Below are 21,366 nucleotides of genomic sequence, written 5' to 3' on the forward strand. Positions count from 1 at the left end.
TGTAAACACACACACACACACACACACACACACACACACACACATGCTACTTCCAAGTATAACTTTAGAGAATAACATTATTACATCAGTATATCGAAAGTTCCTAGAAAAACTTCAATAAGAATGTTATATCATTTCACTTGACACTTCTCAAAAGACATGAAACTATGGAACTTAGATTTTCAGGACAGACTTTCTGTAGGACACAGTACTATACAACATATATTTGTAGCTCTAACCAAATTTAATAAAATTCCAATCTTAATGGTTTGCCTTTGGATTTTAAGTCATTCTGATTTTATAAGCTATATTTTGGCTGGATAAGAAAGTTGAGTACATCAAATGAACTGTTCTTCAGAGCAAGATAAAGGTATAGAGCATAAATTGGACAGTGAAAGATAAATAGTTAACATTAATTCTTGGCTGGTACTACCCATTATGTTAAAAATGCAAGTTTTTGTGCCTAATGCTGTTCCAAGTGAAAGATTTATATTTTAACTCTGTCAGTCCATACTTACGAGCACTGCAGTGCATTATTGTAGTGTTCTTTTTTTGGTTATTAGACTTAATTGAGATTTGTTTACAATATATATGACAACAGGAATTTTAGTTATTCCTGTGTAGGTGTTAATTTAATATTAAATCATAACTGGTTTGAGAATTTCAACTGATCCATTTGCTATAAAAAAGCAAAGGAGGAAGTAATAGTATTTAAGTTAACATGGGCATAGATATGGACCCTTGGTTTTGTTTATCTGTCTGCATTTGGCATTCTTGAACTATCATAAATATAAGTGAATTTTTATAACATTAAAACTAGAGTACACAAGAATGCAATATCAATTTATATGTTTATGTAAGTACAATGAAGCCAATTATCATGCCAAGCATTCCTCACAAATGATTTTTTTTAACTTCTTTTCTAAGACATTGCTTGCCATATTCTTCTCTGACATATTCATAAAACTTTCTCCTCTGTTTTAGGACTGTTGAAAAAACTCACTACTCTAAAAGTAGATGACAATCAACTTACGATGCTACCCAATACAATTGGAAAGTAAGTGCCAATATTTCTTACAGTCACCCAGTCTACAACCAGATACAAAAGAATGTATCAAGTGTTCTTCTTCCAAATGTTTTTGTCAATTGTTAATATGTCAGTTTATTTAGGCAATATTTAATTTAGTTGTATGTGTTTGTATTCATTAGGACTTAATTCTTTCTGAACATCGCCTCAGCATTGACTTATATATTATGATAAAATAATCAATATTAAACCTTTTACAAGCAAATCTGTCATTCAGACCTTCAGTTAAACAGTAGATTATATTTTATGAACAGTATTAACATTTATTTTTAACTGAGTGGCAGCTCCAAACTTGAATATTTCTTTTAATATCCAATGAGTTTTTCTAAAAAATCTACGTTATGCATATAGTTCCACTGTACTGTTAATAATCTTTGTATGTGTAGAAGTTTAGAGGACAAAGACAAGAAGTGTCTGCTTAGCTAGTACAATTTAAAACTTTTTAATAAACAAAAAAACACAAAATTACCTTGTAGGGATAAAAATTGTTCCCTTGTTGGACAGCAGTTTACTTTATATTGCTATGAATACTTTTTCACAATTCTTTAGCAAATACATATTCTCCTCAGGAAATACATATTCAGTATCACTGAATTGCTTCCATTTACAATTAGTATGAAGTGAGAAATCAATCTAATCTTTCTTCACCTGCATCTCAGCATGAACAATAATACAAATCCTTTCATGGGTTTAGGTATCCTTGGAACAGAAAGCTTTACTTTTTAGCAAAGCAGCTATATAATTGACAGACAATAGAGTGCAGTTCTTCACTTCTTTGCTCTGACAAGTTTTGACATAGGTAGAAAGCCCTGGAACCACCCCCACCACTATCAAGATGCTGAAATATCCTCATGTCTCTTCACCACCTCTGTCACCTGCCAAATGACAAGCACCACTCAGGAAAGCTTCACTTTGAAAAAGTGAGACAACTCAGTAAAATTCCAATTCAAAGGTTCTGACTTTGGATAGCATTAAAGTCACAATCAGTTCTAACAGTTTAATGTCCACACCTTGCCATGTTTCTGCCTTTAGTTGCTTTCATTTTCACAGTATAGAGAGAATTTTGCTGTCTTTTAGAACATACACAAATAGATGTCTCTATCAACCTTATGTCTTTAAACAGTTCTTCACAACTGTATTCTTTTTTCTTTCTTTCTTTCAAGGCATAGTCCCTTGGCTTTTTTGCTCAAGACTAGCACTCTACCTCTTGAACCACATCTCCATTTCTGGCTTTTTGGTGGTAAATTAGCAATGAGTCTCATGAACTTTTCTACCTAAGATGTCTTCGAACCATTATCCTTAGATCTCAGCCTTCTGAGTAGGTAGGATTATAAGTGTGAGCTACCAGCATCTGTCTCCAATTGAATTCTTAAACCATAGTCTTTCTACTCAAAGGAAACCAAATTCAACTTCATTTATCCATACTAAGACTATGATTGTTTTTTTTCACTTATGTTCACATTTTTTTAAATAAATATGTACCCAGTTCTCTGAAGACAAAAAATGAAGAGATTTGAAAGGCAAAGGTTACTTGTCTTATTGTTGTTGTTTTTCTTAATAAGAAGTAAAACCTTATCTTTGGTCATCCTGAGAACAAGTTTTTGCTCAATAGACTGATGGTTTTCAGTCAGAATTTTGACTCGTGATGACTTCCAGGTGGCAAACTCAGCCCTTTCTGGATTCACATTTTAGCCCATGACAGACACTATGGTCTGAGTTCCTGGTGTACATGAGAATGAGTTCCTGCCTTTGTCCTTCACCAGCTGCACCATGCGCCGGACTGGCTATGTGTTAGGAATAGGCAGTTTTCAGCTCCTTTTTCCCAGCAGCCACTGGTGTGGGGGTGGGGTGTTGCAGCTCAGTTTTACAGTGTTACTCTTGGTTCTTAAATCACCACTAGTATTTAGTCACATTCCCTGGGGCTTGCCTGGTAATTGAATTTTAAGTGTGGAGAAAGGAAAACAATGGCTCAACCTAAGCTTCTCTATTGCGGTATTCAACAGATAGAGATGCATCCTTTGGCTACCAACAGCTTTCATTTGCTTGGACAAAAGACTTATATCTGAAATGAAACAACTATAAACACTTGACAAGCCAGAAAACATGACCGCATGTGGATAGCTACTCATTTTTTTATTAAATCCTTACATGTTACAAAACCAGAAGAAATACTTACGTTGGGTGAAACAATATCTAAAGGATCTAAGCAGGACCAGTTCTTTATTAACAGGTTCAGTGAAACCTAGTGGAGATTCATGGGTAGTGGGAGGAAATGTGTGCTTTAATCAATATTAGGCTGGGGTTTCCAGAACACCATTGAAGCACATTGTGTGGACATAAGGATCCACTCAAAACCCATACGTTCTAATAGTTCACATGCTCCATGACACTTCTGACTGCCAGTTACAGGTATCACTTCTAATGGGATGACCAGAAGATGATAGGCATGAAAGATATGGAAGTCTAAATCCCTGGAGGAAAGGTAGAAAAAAGTTAGAGAAATGTTTTTGAAAATCATCTGATAGAAGGATGGAACTAATTAAAAACAGAACAACTGCAGATCCACAATCACAGGCCCACCTTCCATGATGCTACCCCAGTGCCACTTTCTAGACCTTACTCCCCATGAATGCAGACCCCAGAATTTCAGAGCACTGTCACTAGGTACCACCATTCACTCCAGCTCTGGACTTTCTTTCCACCCTAATAATAATAATAATGGCTTCAGAGTAGAGTTGAATTGTTCGTTCCTGTCTGTGTTAGTCAGATGTCTAGCACTGTGACAAATGCACCTACAAGAAATAACTAAAAGGAAGGAAAGCCTTGTTTTGGTTCACAGTTTTGGAGTTGACAATCTATGTTCATTTGGCTCCATGAGAATGGGCTGTGGTGAGTGAGGTAAAATATCCTGTTGCAGATCATGTGGTAGAACAAACTTCTTCATTTCATGGTGGCTAGGAAGATAGAAAAAGAGAAAGAGAGACAGAGAGTGGGGAATGGAAAAGGAGAGAGTATACTCTATGCATTCCAAGTGACTTCCTTCAAACCCTACCTACTAAAGTTTCCACCACCTCGCAATAGCTTATTAAGATACAAACTATCAATAGATTTACCTAGTAATGATGATATAGCTCTCATGATACACATTTTCTCTTTGGGGGTTTCAATACAACAGCTTTGGGGAGTACATTTTATATCCAAACCATAACACTATATACCTTCTTAGAACACAAAGATGTAAGCTTTGTTGATGTATGGCATATAACAAAAAAATCAAAATTAAGAAATTGTATTATAAACATACAGGATAGGACTTACACTGTCCTGATGAAATCTAACATTCAGCAATCCCATAACTCTATATACCCAGTCACACTGGCCTTTCTTCTTGCCTCAGGGCTTTCTTACTCTACATAGCATACTCCTTCACCTCTCTTCATATGGCTTAATATTTCACAGTATTCACTCCTAAGTCCATGGTTTTCAACTGCAATATGCATTCAGATTGTTGAAAATCTTGTTTAAAAGTCAGATTCTGATCTAGGGAATCTAAGACTTCCTAGGGGGTGTTGGAATTCTACATCTGTCACAGGTATCACAATGTTATCAATGCTTCAGGTTCACCAACAGTATGGAATAGGAAAGGTATAGTTCTATATTTTAGTATTGTGTCTACATTGAAGCCTTCCCTTAATGCCATTCTACAAATATGTCCATCTGCAACCATTTTGTTTCCTTCATGTTACTTTTCACAATTTTAAACGGCTCATTTCACAAACCATCTTATACTTTGATTCCCATCTTATCCTTTTATTCTGTTTCACAAACACATAAAACATGACAATTAAGATTGTTTTGAATCCCAGCTTCGGAATTGTATGAGGCTTGTGAAAATGATAGTTAGTTTTGGTAAACTACATTCCTGTGTTGTTCTATGTTAATCAGAGCTTTTCAGGAAGAACATGAGAATATCAAGCACTAAGAATTTTTGTGATGGATATGTCTTCTTATTTAAGCTCTCACACTTCTAATTTCTATTGAATGTCTTGATGCACAGTGAAAGTACATAATGAAAATGAGGAAAATTATGCAAGTGAATGTGGAGGCCAGGCTATTCACATACTTCACTGCAATTAGCAATCCTCTTAACTAATTCAACTGGTGATTACTGGTTTAAAAGGATAAAAGTAAAGAATTCTGTCATAAAAGTTTATTTTTCAGGGATTGTTAGTATCATTATCATCCCTTATTGTTTCAGGGAAAAATAGAGAAATATATAACTAGTCTAATAATTATCAGTGATTTTGAAGAACCAGTAACAGGCACATAGGAAAGAGAACTGTGCTCACTCTTTTGTTTAAATGTTTTCATTTGCGAAAGCATGGTTACTTTGCAAAAAAAATGTTTATTACTTTAACAATTTTCACTGTTTTTGATTTAATACCCTTTGTCTTGTGTATAAGTTTATATGATTTGGGAAAGGTAAGGGGAATCACAGAACCAGTGGGTCAAAGGGTGAACCAATGCAACAGTAATACTAAACACTATGTTGGAAATGAACTTTACAACTTAGGGGGAGAGGTGAACCAGAGTAGGAAGCGGGAGAAAATGAGTTCACAAAGATACGTACTCATTGCCTGACTTATGTAACTGTACCCCTTGTTCACCACCTTTACAATAAAATTTAAGTTAAAAGATAATTTTTAAAAATCACCTTGGGAGCCAAAGAGCTCAGAGACAGCACCCAGGCCCTGAGTTCAAGCCCCACGACTGACCAAAACAACACCTTGCTTTCAGAAAGTTCTCAAGAATAGGCTGTTTAGAATCATAATACTTACCACTTATTGGTGGGGATATTTTTTGAAAAGCGTATTTTTAGGCAGTTTTGTCTCTATGCAGAGATCACAGCTGTCTGAGGCTGCTGCTACCTTCATTGCATGGGACACAATTTCATAATAAACTTATTTTGTAAGTAGAAGGAATATACTCAAAACAGGGATAAAAGGCATAATAGTATAGTAAATACCTAAACCAATAGCATAATCATTTACCATCATTGTCAGTATTGTGTGTTATACAAAATTATATGTGCTCTGTGCATGTGCACATGCCAGTAGGTCCTAGAGCTTGAATTTCGGGGCCTGGGGGCCGTGTTCTGAGTGTTTGGGGGGTTTTGTTTTGTTTTGTTTTGTTTTGTCTCTTCTTGTTGTTTCTTGCTTCTTTTTGCTTAAGGCTAGCACTCTACCACTTGAGCCATAACTCCATTTACAGTTTTTTGGTGGTTGAATTGGAGATAAAGATCTCATGGACTTTCCTGCCCAGGCTGGTTTCAAACCATGATCCTCAGATCTCAGCCTCCTGAGTAGCTAAAGCTATAGATGTGAGCCTCAGTCTTCTAGCTATGTGTTGTGTGTTTATGCAATGACAGCACAGTATGATTACCAGAACTGGAGTTTGAACTCAAGACCTTATGCTTGTGAGATTAAAAAAAAAATCTACTCTTTGAGCCACATCCTCAACCCCTAGCACAGAAGATTAATTCACACCAATACAACTACAAGCACAGTAACATATTGCCTTATGATGTAAGGATGTCATTAGGCATGAGCAATGAATGTGTATATGTATATGTACATGCATATGTGTATATGTGTGAGAGAGCAAGGAAAAGAGAGACAGACAGACAGACAGACAGACAGACAGACAGACAGACAGAGACAGAGATGGAGACAGAGACTGGTAATGGAGCCCTTACCGATGCCACGTCAGTACTCTACCACTTATTTATAATGCTTTAACTTCACAGTCTTACAAAATAACTGTCATATAGGCCATCTATAAACCTTTTATACTACCAATAGTAGGTAGTTTGCCTTTACCAAATAAATCTCATCTCTCTGTCTCTAGCTCTCTTTTTCTCTTTGCTTTACATTCCTCTCTACTAAATTTTGGCTAAAACATTAACACATTAAAACTTAACAATTCTTCAGAGACAACTGAGATTCGTCTACCATTCACATACAAGTAATCAATTGCTTGTAATTTTGCATCATTTATAGAGTAGAAGCTATCTTTATTTCATGCAATAGCCCATTTTAATAGGAAAATATCCCAGAATGACTTTTTTTTTTTTTTTTTTTGTCTGTCGTGGGGCTTGAACTCTGGGCCTGGGCGCTGTCCTTCAGCTCTTCAGCTCAAGGCGAGCGCTCTACCACTTGAGCTACAGCGCCACTTCTGGTTTTCTGGTGGTTTATTTGAGATAGGAGTCTCACGGTCTCTCCTGCCCGGGCTGGCTTTGAACCGCGATCCTCAGATCTCAGCCTCCTGAGTAGCTAGGATTACAGGCGTGAGCCACCAGCGCCCGGCTCCAGAATGACTTCTATATGTCTCAGAAATAGTTTGTTCAAGTTTGATACTTTGATGCATTTTTATTGTTATTGTAAAAGTAATGTACAGATGGTATTACAGTTATATAAGTCAAATAAAGAGTACATTGCTTTTTGTACAATGTCACCATGTTTGCCATTTTCTTAGTGTACCTCCTTCTGGGTCATTTTAATGAAGTACTATCTCTATATCAAAGGTTTAGCATACATGTGTTATGCATGGAAATTCTGTATGCTAGATGCTATCAAATAGGTAAAACTGGGGTTAATCTAGATTAAGGCTATTCAGATATTAAGAGCCACATAAGAATTGGAGTCAAAGCCTGTCAGAACATTACCTACCAAATTACATGACATTCTTTCCATTAAGAATTATAAATGAAAGGTCAAAGCCATTTATTTTTGTTTATTAGCATCTACATTAGTAGTAGATTTAATAAGTATCTAATGGCCATAAATGATGTTAGAAGGAACTTAGAGACTATATAATATATTTGCAATCCCTCTTCCCCATTAGCTAGATAATTGAGGGTTAATGATGCAATAATGTTTTCCTAACCAAGGGTTTTATAAAGACAGAACTGAAGTGGAGAAAAGCGTAGCAACTATTTTTTTTAGAAAATGAGAGTAATACCATTGATGAATTTCTTCACTGAGACTTATGTGAAGCAAGCACAATTTTATATTTCTACATAGTTTTAACTGCTATTGATATGTCTCTGTTGGGAGTTTAAATGTTCCTCTTGAAATCCCTTTTTTCAGACCTTTATTTAAAAATCTTGAAATTGGGGCTAGGAATGTGGCTTAGTGGTAGAGTGCTTGCCTAGCATGTATGAAGTCCTGGATTTAATTCCTCAGTAGCACATAAACAGAAAAAAGCCAGAAGTGGTGCTGTGGCTCAAGAGATAGATTGCTAGACTTGAGCAAAAGAAGCTCAGGGACAGTGCCCAGGCCCTGAGTTCAAGCCCTAATACTGACCATAAAACCTTGAAATTTAATTTAGCATATAATTTCTGGAGCTGAAGTTTCTACAATACCTGGGAGCCGGGGCTGGGAAGGTGGCTCAGTGGTAGAGCGCTTGCCTTGCATGCCTGAGGCCCTGGGTTTGAGTCCTCAGCACCATATAAGAAAAAAGCCAGAAGTGGCGCTGTGGCTCAAGTGGTAGAGTGCTAGCCTTGAGCTGAAGAGCTGAGGGACAGCGCCCAGACCCAGAGTTCAGGCCCCACCACCGGACCAAAAAAAACAAAAACAAAAAAAACCAATACCTGGGAGCCAGTTAAGAACTTAGCTTGTGATAACAACCCAAACTATTGATTCAGAATCTCCATGTTAACAGGTTCTTCTGAGGGTAATACAGTCACTGAAGTTTAGGAAGCATCGCTTTAGAGTACTTTATACTTTCTTTTAATTTGTTTTCACTCTTATTGTGTACAATTATACATTGAATATATCCAAAAGATAACCTTTCCTCTACTTTTTATTTCATTATCATCAATGCCTGTGATCAAATAATTAAATGTGATAACTGTTTTCATGCTAGATTCTATATTAAAACACCTGTAGTAATTTATAACAAGAAAGCCATAAATAAAACTGACTGGAACTTGAAGTTATGAGTTTGAAGTTTTGAAATTTCAGAGATCATTAAGCAAAGTGTTATATATTGAATAGCTCTCCTTTGTAACTGAAAGGTATAAAATACTTTTAAGATTCTAAATTATTAAATCAGGTTAGAGTATTGGGCAGTAAAAATGCTATCTTTGTAACACAGGGAGTTCTTCCTTGAAACAGTAGTATGGACTTACATAGAGAAAGACAAATATTTTCCCTAGTATACATTCAGCACACAGAAAGAACACTTCTGGACAGAACTGTGTAGGGTTTGTCTATGCCAGACAGTTTCTTAGTTCTCTATTAATATTGAGTTTCCTATAAGCTGACTCTGACATATCTATCTGGAATTAGAATCCGAACCCACAGGTTAAGGATTCAGCCCCATAAGACTACCCTCTACTTTGAAGTCAATCATCTCAGGATTATCATCTGTTATCTCCCTCTTTGGATCTGATGTTTTGGTAGAATGACTCAGAGAAATCAGGGAAACAAGCTAACCAATGTATTATAAAGGATATTGCAAAGAATACAAGGGAGCAACCATATCCATGACCTTTGGTGATGAATTTAACCTTTAGCCCTTCTCCCTTTCCCAGAGGTCAGTGTTGGTTTTCCTGGCCAGCTGCTCCTAGCCTAAAGCTATGCAAGAGCCCTCAGCCATAAATCTTCTCACTAGAAGACAAAAAAGCAGTTAATACTTTGGAGAAGCCAGGGGTTTTAGGAGCTCTGTGTCAAGAACTGGCTGAATATCAATTACTTATTTCTTACTATAAATCGCAGCATCACAGGGATCATAAAAACAACTCTGCAGTTTGAAACTGTGAAAAAGGCCTTAACAGTTGGGGAAATAAGATTTTTACAACTCTTTTTTTAAAAAAAAAAAAAAAAGTCCCTTATCTTCATGTTAAATGCTTTTACTGTAAGTTATAAATGCATATGAAAATGGAAACATAGTAACACTAATGTTTTAAACATTAAACATTAATTTTAAACATTAAACATTAATGTTTTAAACTTTTAAACATCAGGAACACTGAAAATTAAAGTTGCTTTGGTATGGTGTGGTTTTGGAAAAACTTTTAAGTATTAGTTTGAACAGTGCCTGCTTGCCTCACAAATTTATATAAGCTATATAATCTAGTGAATACCATGTCAATGCATTGATGAATTATCAAACTCCTTTTAATCTTTGGATCTACTTCCAGAATGCTATCATTTGTGCTTTCAGCATCATGAACTATCTCAGAGTCCTTTTAGCCTGGAATTTATTGTCAGTGTCACACCCTCATTTATGGGGATAAGTTGGCCTTCACTAAGTGCTTTGGCAGCTTTATCTGGGGTTCTATAATAGTAAAGTTTCTATGGTTCACTATTTCTTCTATAATTCTATTTATGTCAGATTCAAATCTAGCAAAGTTATTTGCACAGTATGCTAGATGTTTCTGCTATACTGCACACGTATTACTTGATGGTACTTCCTGACATCAGGCTTGAATATTTTCAGGACTTTTATGTTTCCTACCACATTTCATCCAGAACCAAGACAATGAAATTACATGCCAATCCATTGTGGCAGGAAGAGATTCCTCAATCTGTGTGTAAGGTAATAGGCTTAACAACTGAAATAACTCTATAGAGTCCATTGGCTGGATTAATGAAGTTATCTTTGGTGATAAAGAGCAAATTTTACTTAAATCTCCAAGAGAATTATAGTGATCCACAGCATTATACAGGAGTCAGTGGTGTCTTAACAGTTAAATTATTTGCCTGTGGTATCAGTTTACTGCTGGCAGGCAAAGAAGGAATGCAGCTACATGATTTGTTATCTATGGTGAACTTAATAACAGATGTGTATGACCCATCACTGACAGGGTGATGTAACTGGTCATTGATCGTGCTGTGAAATCTCTTATTCACATTGTGATTTGTGCATCAGAGAAACTCTGATTCTTTATGCAGTTCCTCACAGTTAAAACACCTAGTGCCTGAAATGTAAATCGTGCTTTTAAAAATCTAGTGTTACTTAATGAACTGATAACTGAAATCCGTGGATAATAAGACTGCACAAAATGAGGGGCTGTGCCTCAAGACTAACTTCAAAACATGTTTGTATAAAAGAAAGGAAAAATGAGAACATTTGCTTAATTTTTTAAATAATTTAAATAACTCCCCTGATCTCAACTTCTGAATGAACACCTGAATTTTTTTACATTTAAAAAAAAACAACTTGGTACTTTTATGAACATTTGCTGAGAACATGATCCCAGTCTATTGGTAGAACTCTCTTTTATGCCATACTCTGAAGTGTATTAAGAATATTGTACATATAAGACAAAGTGGTAGGCTTTGCTCAGTTAAAAAATAACTGATCTTTCTCCCAATTCCTATCACACACATACATTGAATCCAACAACCATGTCTACCTAGCCCTCAAAAACATAGCCACTCCTGTGCATGAAGGTCTCAAAGCATTTAAAAGCAATTTTAATTATATCTTCAAAGGACAAGAGAAAAAATACTGAGCATGTGTTTTATGACAGGTACTACTCTGTTTTATATTTAGGATATCATAAAATATTCAAAGCAACTGCCACGTAGCAGAGATTATTTCTATTTTCATTGCAAATGTTTAAAAAGTAACTGCGGCTTAGAGAGGTTCTATGACTTGTCTATGTCAAAAGGAAATGTGTTCCCTTGATCAGCTTTAACCTAGGAAGTATTATTCATACCTAAATTCTGTGTTTCCCCACTACTAGTTCTAACCAACTGAGCCTGTTAAGATTCATGAACCTTGAGTGACCCTGACCTGAGTCAGACTACACCTGAGTGCAAGTAGATATTTTCCTGCCCCTGGGACAATGAGATTTATCTAACTGTACTCAAACTTGTAAAGCCATTCCACCTTTCCCTTAATGTAAGTTTTTGATCCTTCAAGAACCTAATCATCATGACCTACTGTAATCATTCTCCTACCTCCACTTTGGTCACTGATGTTTCCTTATTAGCAAACCTGGCAGGTAAATAAAATCAGCTCTGTTTTTCATTTCAGTGGTTGTCATTTTATTTGATATCCAAGATCATGCATCAACTAAATGACAGAATTAGCACAGAAATCCATTCTGATTGATTTCAACTTATGTATTTATTTTCTGTATTCACCTGTTAACTTAAATGATGAGGACAAATAACATCAAACTATCCACTTGATTGATAGATAGACAGACATAGATATGCATAGATTTATATACAAATATATATATGAAGCTTTTTCTACAATCTTAATCCAATTAATTTTCATTTATTTTTCCCATTACAAATAGCATCACCCCATTTGTAAGGAAATGGAAAGACCTGGAAAAAAATCATATTAAATGAAGTAAGCCAGACCCAAAGAAACATAGATCTCATGTTTTCCTTCATTTGTAATAAATAGTATATGTCTAGGATAGTCCTAGCAAATGTGCAGAATAGCTCAATAGCTATGTATATATGACCATATAAGATGATGCTAAGCGAAATGAATTCCAAGACGGACACAGGAGGTTTTTCTTTGTTGTTGCTGTTTTTAATGTACTATGTGATTTTTTTTCTTCTGTGTTTTTTTCCGATGGTTTATCCCTTGTTGTCACTGTACTTGATTTACGGTCAGATAAGTTGATGTTAGGTGAAATGAACCCCAAGATAAGGACTCAAATGGTTTTTCTTTCTTGCTATTGTTTCTAACATATTTATAAGATATTTCTTTGTTGCTTTGTATGTCCCTCCCCCACGGTACAACCCCTGTTATCACTGTATTTGATGTTGGTATAATTTGTGGAGGGGAAGGGAAAAAAAACAAATTTCTTAAATAGGGATACAGGTGGACCCATTGCAACAATGAGATGTACAAGACGTTATGTTGAAAAAACGAACTTTACAACTTTGGTGGGGGGGGTGGGGAGGGAATCGGGTGGGGGAGGGGAGAGTATGGGAAAGGATGGGAAGGGGAAACAAAGAGGAGGCAACAATGCTTGATAAGAAATGTACTCATTATGGGGCTGGGAAGGTGGCTCAGTGGTAGAGCGCTTACCTTGCATGCATGAAGCCCTGGGTTCGATTCCTCAGCACCACATAAGCAAAAGGAAAAAAGCCGGAAGTGGCGCTGTGGCTCAAGTGGTAGAGTGCTAGCCTCGAGCTGAATTGCTGAGGGACAGAGCCCAGGCCCAGTGTTCAGGCCCCACCATAAGACACCCCCCAAAAAAAACAAAGAAATGTACTCATTATCTTGCCCATGTAATTGTAATGCCTCTGTACGGTATTCTCACAATAAAAAATTAAAAAGAAAAGAAAAAACGAACTTTACAACTATAGTGGAGGAGGGGGGCAGGAGGGAACAAGGGGGAGGGGAGAAGGGAAGGGAAGGGAAACAAAGGAGAAAACAACAATGCTTGATAAGAAATGTACTCATTACTTTACTTATGTAATTGTAACCCTTCTGTACAGTATTTTCACAATTAAAAAAAAACTGCTAAGGAAAAAAACAATCAAATACCAGAATTCTCATGAATAGAACAACAGTAATAATAATAGTCTGAATGGTGACAACAATAACATTAACACCAACAGCAACTTAAATATACTCCATGCCAGGCACTCTGCTTGTCAGCTACCTCACAGGCATTGAAGTGTTTTGTTTCCTTGTGACAATTACAGGGAATATTTCCACATTAGTTTCTGTATCCTGGGTTAAAATGGGTAAGTATAGAGAGGTAAAGATGGTTACAAACTGGAGACAAACTAAAAACCTGTACCTGTTTGAAGGCAGCAGTTACCACTCTGTTTCCAGTACTTGTCTGGGAAGAATAGAGGCCCAAGATTGCCATGGTGGAAAGAGACACCGAAATACGGCTCATCATATAAATTTCACTGCGCTGTATAAACCTGTCAAAGCATACAAAACACATCTTGAGGCTGAAAGGTTCCTTGTGTCTACTGAAGATGTGCAAGCTAAAGAGGCAAGGCAACATGCTAGATCCATAGTCACTTCAGGACCCAATTTGCTTTTGTGAGGCTTAGAGAAGGTTAATTCTTCTCTTTAAGTCTCAATTTTCTTATCTGTAAAATAGGTTTTTTAAAAGCAGATAGCTAATACAGTTGCTTAAAGGAAAGGTAATAAAGCATTCAGTAAAATATGCAGCAATTTTTTGACAGCTGTTATATTTTTTCTTTCTTATCCTCTCTTCCTTGGGCCTGCCACCCACATCTTCTGCTTACTCAATTCCAGTTACAGGTCTTCATTCCAAGAATACAAATGCTGAAAATCTAGCTTAAATAATACCTGAGTTATAAATAAAAGGCCACAGACCATTCTGTCATTTTTAAGAGTCAGTTGAACTTAGAAAAAAATTCAGCATATTCAAATAACCAAATGAAATTATGTGTTTGATGATATTGAGCCAGTTGACAATTACATAAGTGATGTAACAACTGTATACACTTTGGTAAATTTGGATCTGTGACTTTTTCCTAAAGTTTGTTTTTTGTTTGTCATTTAACATTTTAGAATGTCTAACAAATGTGTTTTATATTTCAGTTTGTCTTTATTAGAAGAATTTGACTGTAGCTGTAATGAGCTGGAGTCGATACCTTCAACTATTGGCTACCTTCATAGTCTTCGAACATTAGCAGTTGATGAGAATTTCCTTCCAGAATTACCCAGAGAGGTGAAGAACGTATTTGTTTTCTATCATAAACTTTTAATGTATCTGTTCTGAAATACAATCTTAATAGATATGATATCACTGTGGTTCATGAATTCAGCTTTAAAAATATAGGAATTAATTTACATAATTATATATATATTATTATATATATAGCCTAGAAAATGCACCTGGCTTTGACGAAAATCTTGCATGCAGCAAAAGATAAAATAATTATTTTATGTTAGTCAATATCAAGGCACATAATTTTAATACATTTAACTTACATGTTTACTTATAAGAAATTATAAATAACATTTTGCATAATTATATTTTAAAGATTTTTTTTCACCATAAATACATTTCTCAAATTGCTGTTGCTGCTACATTACTTTAATTTCCAGAGCTACCAAGAGATTGTTTTTATTTCCACCTCGGATTTTGTTTGTTAGTGACAATAAAAAGACTGAAGTACATTTGTAATTTAATTCTTCTTACTAAATGTTTCCATACAGGTGGCACAATAATCAATATATCACTATTTTAGAGCAATAAGTTGTGATTAAACATGACAAATACAATTATAATGTGAGTAGAATTAGCTTTGCCAAAGAACTGCCAACAGTATTTCATTTTTGAATATATATGCTCTGCTGATATGAAAATATAGATGTATTAGTACTTTGATTTTAAAAATAATTGATTTATTTAAAAAGTAAGTAAAATAAAAATGAAAGTATTTTAATAATAACTTTTCTTTCTTATGTTTTTTTTTTTTATTTTTTGTTTTTTTCGGTCCGGTCGTGGGGCCTGAACTCTGGGCCTGGGCATTGTCCCTCAGCTCTTCAGCTCAAGGCTAGCCCTCTACCGCTTGAGCCACAGCGCCACTTCCGGCTTTTTTATTTTTGCTTATGTGGTGCTGAGGAATCGAACCCAGGGCCTCAGGCATGCAAGGCAAGTGCTCTACCACTGAGCCACCTTCCCAGCCCACTCTTTCTTATGTTTTTTAAGAACCATATACTCCTTTTTAAAAACCAAATATAAAAACTGAAGGCAATAGACATACTGAAAGCATAAAAGGATGAAAAAGAAGTCATGAGTTAAATTGTTCCATAAATTAGGAAACTGAATATGAAAATAGCTGTGCATTGTGATTCCTTATTTTCCTTTATTGCCCAAAGATTGGAAGCTGCAAAAATGTAACAGTTATGTCTCTGCGCTCCAATAAGCTGGAATTTCTTCCTGAAGAAATTGGACAGATGCAGAAACTGAGAGTATTAAATCTGAGCGACAACAGGTATTCTAGCAACATTTAACAATTGTGTATTATTTAGTAAAATCAAATTGTAGCTGTTTGTCTGTAATTCTACAGATGTTTTCTGAATCTTGTGAAGAATGTGGAATTCAAGTACACAGCTTTAGGTAGACAATGGCAGAGGCTGAATTATCTTTAAACCAAGGATTTCTAAATCTTTTTTATTTTGCTATGGTAAAATCCTTGCAATTTTATATTGCAATTTTATAGAGTCTTGGTGCCCACATGTATACAGAAAGCCTTCTATATGCTCAATGCATAGTAACATATAATAAAAACATAGTTGAAATTAAAGCTATAAAATATATTAATAAAAATATGTGCATAGCTAGACATAATGGTACACTCCTGCCATTCCAGCAATGGGAGAGGCTACAATCAGGAAGATCACAGTTCCAGGCCAGGCCAGGCAAAAATGTTAATGATATTTCAGCTCATCACAGCTATGCAGGAAGCATAGGCTGGCCCAGACACAAAACAAGATCCTATCTCAAAAATAATCAAAGCAAAATGGTTGAAGGCATACTCAGTTGGAAGAGCATCTACTTGACAACCAAAAAGCCCTGGATTAAAACCCTAACAGTGCCCCAAATATATTTTAATTTTATTTGTCATATCTGTAAGTAGTAGTATAAAGGGGTTACTATTCGACAAATTGGTTTGTAAGTACAATGCATCGTGATCAATGTCACTTCTTTCACCAATCCCTCATTCCTCCCAGCCCAACCTTATATATATTTACACCTACAAGTCACCTGGAAATTCATATATTTCAACTCCACCAGAGTGCTAGTAAAACTACGGCTAATGCTCAAATAAGTCTACTCAAGAGTCTTAATGTTTGCACATTAGAGTAAAGACAATCCAATAGCTATTAGCTATGTTCAGAAAAGGATCAACAGATAAAGAAAGATCCTCTTCTTGTGATAAAAAGTATTATATTTGTGGATGGGTATACAGAAAACCTGAAAGCCTAAAATTCATTTTTGTTTTTAATTCTCTATGAAACAAGTATCCTTGAATAAGAAAGGATAAAAGTAAATATTGACTGGAATTAACTAGTAGTTTGGTAAAGTGATTACAAAATGGAATGCATGAACTCTCTCTCCAGTAAATTTTTGTCAGACAAGTGATAGTATGAGGAACTTGGAGACCTTGCAAGGAAACTATCACAATGAACCTTCATGAAATCCTAGAGAATACTCATAGAAGCATCAGGATAAGTATGGCAGTGTAGTTATTTATTTAAAAAAACAAGTAATATGCGTTTTAAAACACTTCCTTTTATAAGTTAAGTAATATTCCCTCCCAAGAGAATAAACATTTTATTAATAGGTTTAGAGTTTTACAAATCAACCAAGATGACATGAAGTATCAAGGCCTTGTACACCAAAAGTAAGTCAGGGCGAGCCAGGCATTATAGCTCATGTCTGTAATCTCAGCTACTCAGGATATGGTGAACAGGAGGATCACAGTTTGAAGGTAGCCAGGAAAAATGTTAGCAAAACCCGCATCGCATGTGGTGATACACGCCATGATCTGAGCTATGCATATAGCATCAACAAGATCATATTCTAGGCTGGCCTGGGCAAAAAAAAGGAGACCTTTTGGGAGAAAAAAATTAATAAAATCAAAAAACTGGAGACTACTCAAGTGATACAGTACTTTGCCTAGCAAATGTGAAGTTCAGAGTTCAAACTCCAGTACTGCGAAAAATAAAAACAAAAACCAGAAAATAAGGAATAGGTCATGTCATACCAATATTATTTTCTTGTCGCTGAGCTACCAGATTTGGAGATGATGGGAATGTATCAAATTTCATATTAAATTTTCAGGGAGACACATTAGCGTATTTTATGATGCTTCTTAGAAATGAACTTTATCATCTTCACCTATGTTATTAGAATTTTATTGTTTGCAGATTGAAGAATTTACCATTCTCATTTACAAAACTTAAAGAACTTGCAGCATTGTGGCTCTCTGACAACCAGGTACAAACCCTTTTTATTGCCTATTTTATTCATTTTGTTCATTAGGGCAAGCTATAATTGAAACTTTAGATTGCCAACTTGTTTTCAATAGGTACCTTCTACAGTTGCTACAAAATATAGGTTTGTTATCCCCTACAAGAGACGTTTATAAAGGTACCAATTCAACTATTGCTATAGGTAAAACTACTTAAAACTGTATCCTTTTCAAGTCTGTAGATTTAATAGGAGCTTCATTGTCAGAGATACAAAACACAAAAATGATAATTTTCTAGTATGTTAGCTCCTCGTGGTACACATTTGTCCTTAGAGGATGTACTTTAATTATATCTCAGAAGGTAAAGAATATGAAATTATTAACAAGATCCCCACAAGAGGGAATTATTTTATCTTCTTTCTGCCTTCTCATGCTTTTAATTACAATCAACTTCAATTTAAAACTTTATTTAAGAAATTTGCTGATATCTTTTAGTAATTGTTATCATCATTTTTGTGAAATTATTTGAATATTATTTTTCTCCTCATTAAAATAATTTTGATTGAATTGAGTGTTAATGAATACTTTTATTAACTAGAAAGTAACAAGAAAAAAATGTAGCCATATAATTTACCACCAGAAATAGTGATGGAATTGTGACATAGTTTATTAGTCTTCTTTTCTTTTGTTCTTAGAATTTTGAAACACAGATCCAAAAATATGAATAAATAAAAACAATTCATTTTGAGTTGAGTTTACCATTATTTCCTGAGCAAAAAAAAATACCATTATTGACAAATGTATTATTCAAACGTCTAGCTACTTGGATACATTGTGAAAAATCAAAAATTACTTCTACAAATTACAAAAATACACATGCAAGATAATGTATGTTTTCCTCCAATTAATTTATAGCACTTGTCTTCATTTACACAGTAAAAAATTAGATTGTCAAGCATATTCAAAGCTTATCAAAAAGCTATTGATTCTCCCAGCATCTATAAGTCATTCTAGATAAGTCAGTTCAAGAATCAATGTCGGGGATGGGAAGGGGAAACAAAGGAGGAGGCTACAATGCTTGATAAGAAATGTACTCATTATCTTGCCCATGTAATTGTAACCCCTCTGTACAGTATTTTCACAATTAAAAAAAAAAATCAATGTTGGGGGGAAGGAGGTTAGGGATAGTAAGCGGAAACAAAGGAGGAGGCAACAATGCTTGATAAGAAATGTACTCATTACCTTGCTCATGTAATTGTAACCCCTCTGTACAGTATTTTCACAATAAAAAAAATGAAAAAGAAAAAGAAAAGAAATGTACTCATTACCTTGCTCATGTAATTGTAACCCCTCAGTACAGTATTTTCACAATAAAAAAACTTATTAATAAAAAAAGAATCAATGTGAACTATACTAATAGTGGAGTATGTTCTACCATTCTTCATTGTGGGAAACATCCCTCAATACCATGATTTATTATCATTATAGTATTATGAACGCAGAAGTTACTGTGCCCTTGTAGTTTAAGCACTGTCTTAATGTGTTTCAGACAGTTTCATGAGACATGGTGGTTTTCTATTAGTAAGTCTTGAAACAAGCAAATTTAAATACATTAGATAATACAGCCATTTCCAATATATTGCTAGAATATGTTAGTTGTTTTTACAAATCCTTCTAAAAAGTAGTTGAAATCAAATTAATACCAGATGTTCAAATTTGATCATAAGTATATCAAATATAGGTATTGTTGTTCAAGTATCTCTGAAAATGAAATGAATGCTTATGTTTCAACCTAATTAAATTCTTAGATGATCTGTGTAGTGTGAATTTGACAGCAAGTTACATTTGTCTTTCTAGGGCATCTGCCCATGAAAATGAATAAGCTTATAGAACCATATTAAAAGCTTACTTAGCTGAGCAATTTAACATACTCTGGTTTCTGCAGGATTAAAACTGACATTGCATAGTTGAATAGGTTTGGTAAGTTTTGTAAAATAGCATGTTAAAGAAAAAGAAAACCTTATTATGAAAATCTTAGAATTTGAAAATATTTCTCAGCAATAGTCTTATGTTATACTCTGATTCTTCTTTTACATTCACTTTCTTTTGATCATTCATTCATCATCATGAGGCTAAACACCATTATCTTATCTGAAATGGACGTTCTTCATGTTGCTGTTTTTGTCATACAATCTATGCTTTCTTGCTTGTAGTCCAAAGCTCTTATCCCTTTACAAACGGAAGCCCATCCAGAAACAAAGCAAAGAGTGTTGACCAACTACATGTTTCCCCAGCAACCTCGTGGTGATGAAGGTAAGTTGTCAATAGAGGTTTCTTTTGTATTCATCATGATTGTGGATAAGAAGACCTGTGCAGATAATGATAATATATATTAATAATATATAATATATAAAATATATATCACTTTAGGAGTTCTTGGAAGCATGTACCTATGCTCTTTGTTAAGTATGATTTTTAAAAAAAACAGTGGGCTGGGAAGGTGGCTCAGTGGTAGAGTGCTTGCCTGTCATGCATGAGGCCCTGGGTTTGATTCCTCAGCACCACATAAGCAGAAAAAATAAAAAAGCTGGAAGTGGCGCTGTGGCTCAAGTGGTAGAGTGCTAGACTTGAGCTGAAGAGCTGAGGGACAGTGCTCAGGCCCAGAGTTCAGGCCCCACGACCGGACCCAAAAAAAAAACCAAACAGTTCCTCTATATATCTTACATGAAAATAATGTTGACATTTAGACACGACTTCTATCTTCTCTTGATCAATTGCCACACATAGGATGAGTTAGCCAAGTTGTGGTACCCAGCTAACTGCAGGAAGAAGAGAGCAGTCAGATCTGCACATCAGTGGCTCACTCCTAGCTACTCAGGAGGCTGAGATTTTAAGATTGTGGTTCAAAGCCAATCTAGACAGCAAAGTCCATGAGATTCTAATCTCCAATTTAAAGCCAGAAGTATGGGGTGGGGGGGAGGGGAAGGGATGGTAAGGGGAAAAAAATAAAATAAAAGCCAGAAGTAGAGATGTGGTTCAAGAGGTAGAGCACTAACCTTGAACACAAAAAGCTCAGAAACAGTACTTAGACCCTGAGTTCAAGTCCGGGGGGTGGGGGGAGAGAGAGAGAGAGACACAGAGAGAGAGAGGGAGGGGGAGAGAAAGAGAGAGAAAGAGGGAAAGAGGGATAGAGCAATTAGAATAAGAACATTTTTTTAAGTCAGGAAAAAAAATTGTTCCTTGCAATCTTGGGTCCTAAATTATTTCATTATAAATTAACCAAGAGATATGACTTTCAAATAATGACCATCTTTCTTTTCC

General features: G+C 35.3%; 1 protein-coding gene across 14 annotated transcripts in view; it reads left to right on the forward strand.

Annotated features, from left to right (window-relative positions):
- Lrrc7 (leucine rich repeat containing 7) overlaps positions 1–21,366 on the forward strand; it is a 486,949-nt gene that overhangs the window by 375,943 nt on the left and 89,640 nt on the right. For all 14 annotated transcript variants that reach the window (XM_070006786.1, XM_070006787.1, XM_070006793.1 and 11 more), the window contains exons 11-15: positions 985–1,057; positions 14,660–14,789; positions 15,947–16,062; positions 18,002–18,071; positions 20,259–20,358. In XM_070006786.1, coding sequence (XP_069862887.1) covers positions 985–1,057; positions 14,660–14,789; positions 15,947–16,062; positions 18,002–18,071; positions 20,259–20,358 — 489 coding nt within the window. The remainder of the gene's footprint in view (positions 1–984; positions 1,058–14,659; positions 14,790–15,946; positions 16,063–18,001; positions 18,072–20,258; positions 20,359–21,366) is intronic.

The sequence above is a fragment of the Dipodomys merriami genome, unplaced genomic scaffold (assembly GCF_024711535.1).
Source record: "Dipodomys merriami isolate MVZ:Mamm:240054 unplaced genomic scaffold, mDipMer1.0.p SCAF_7, whole genome shotgun sequence".
Lineage (NCBI taxonomy): Eukaryota > Metazoa > Chordata > Mammalia > Rodentia > Heteromyidae > Dipodomys > Dipodomys merriami.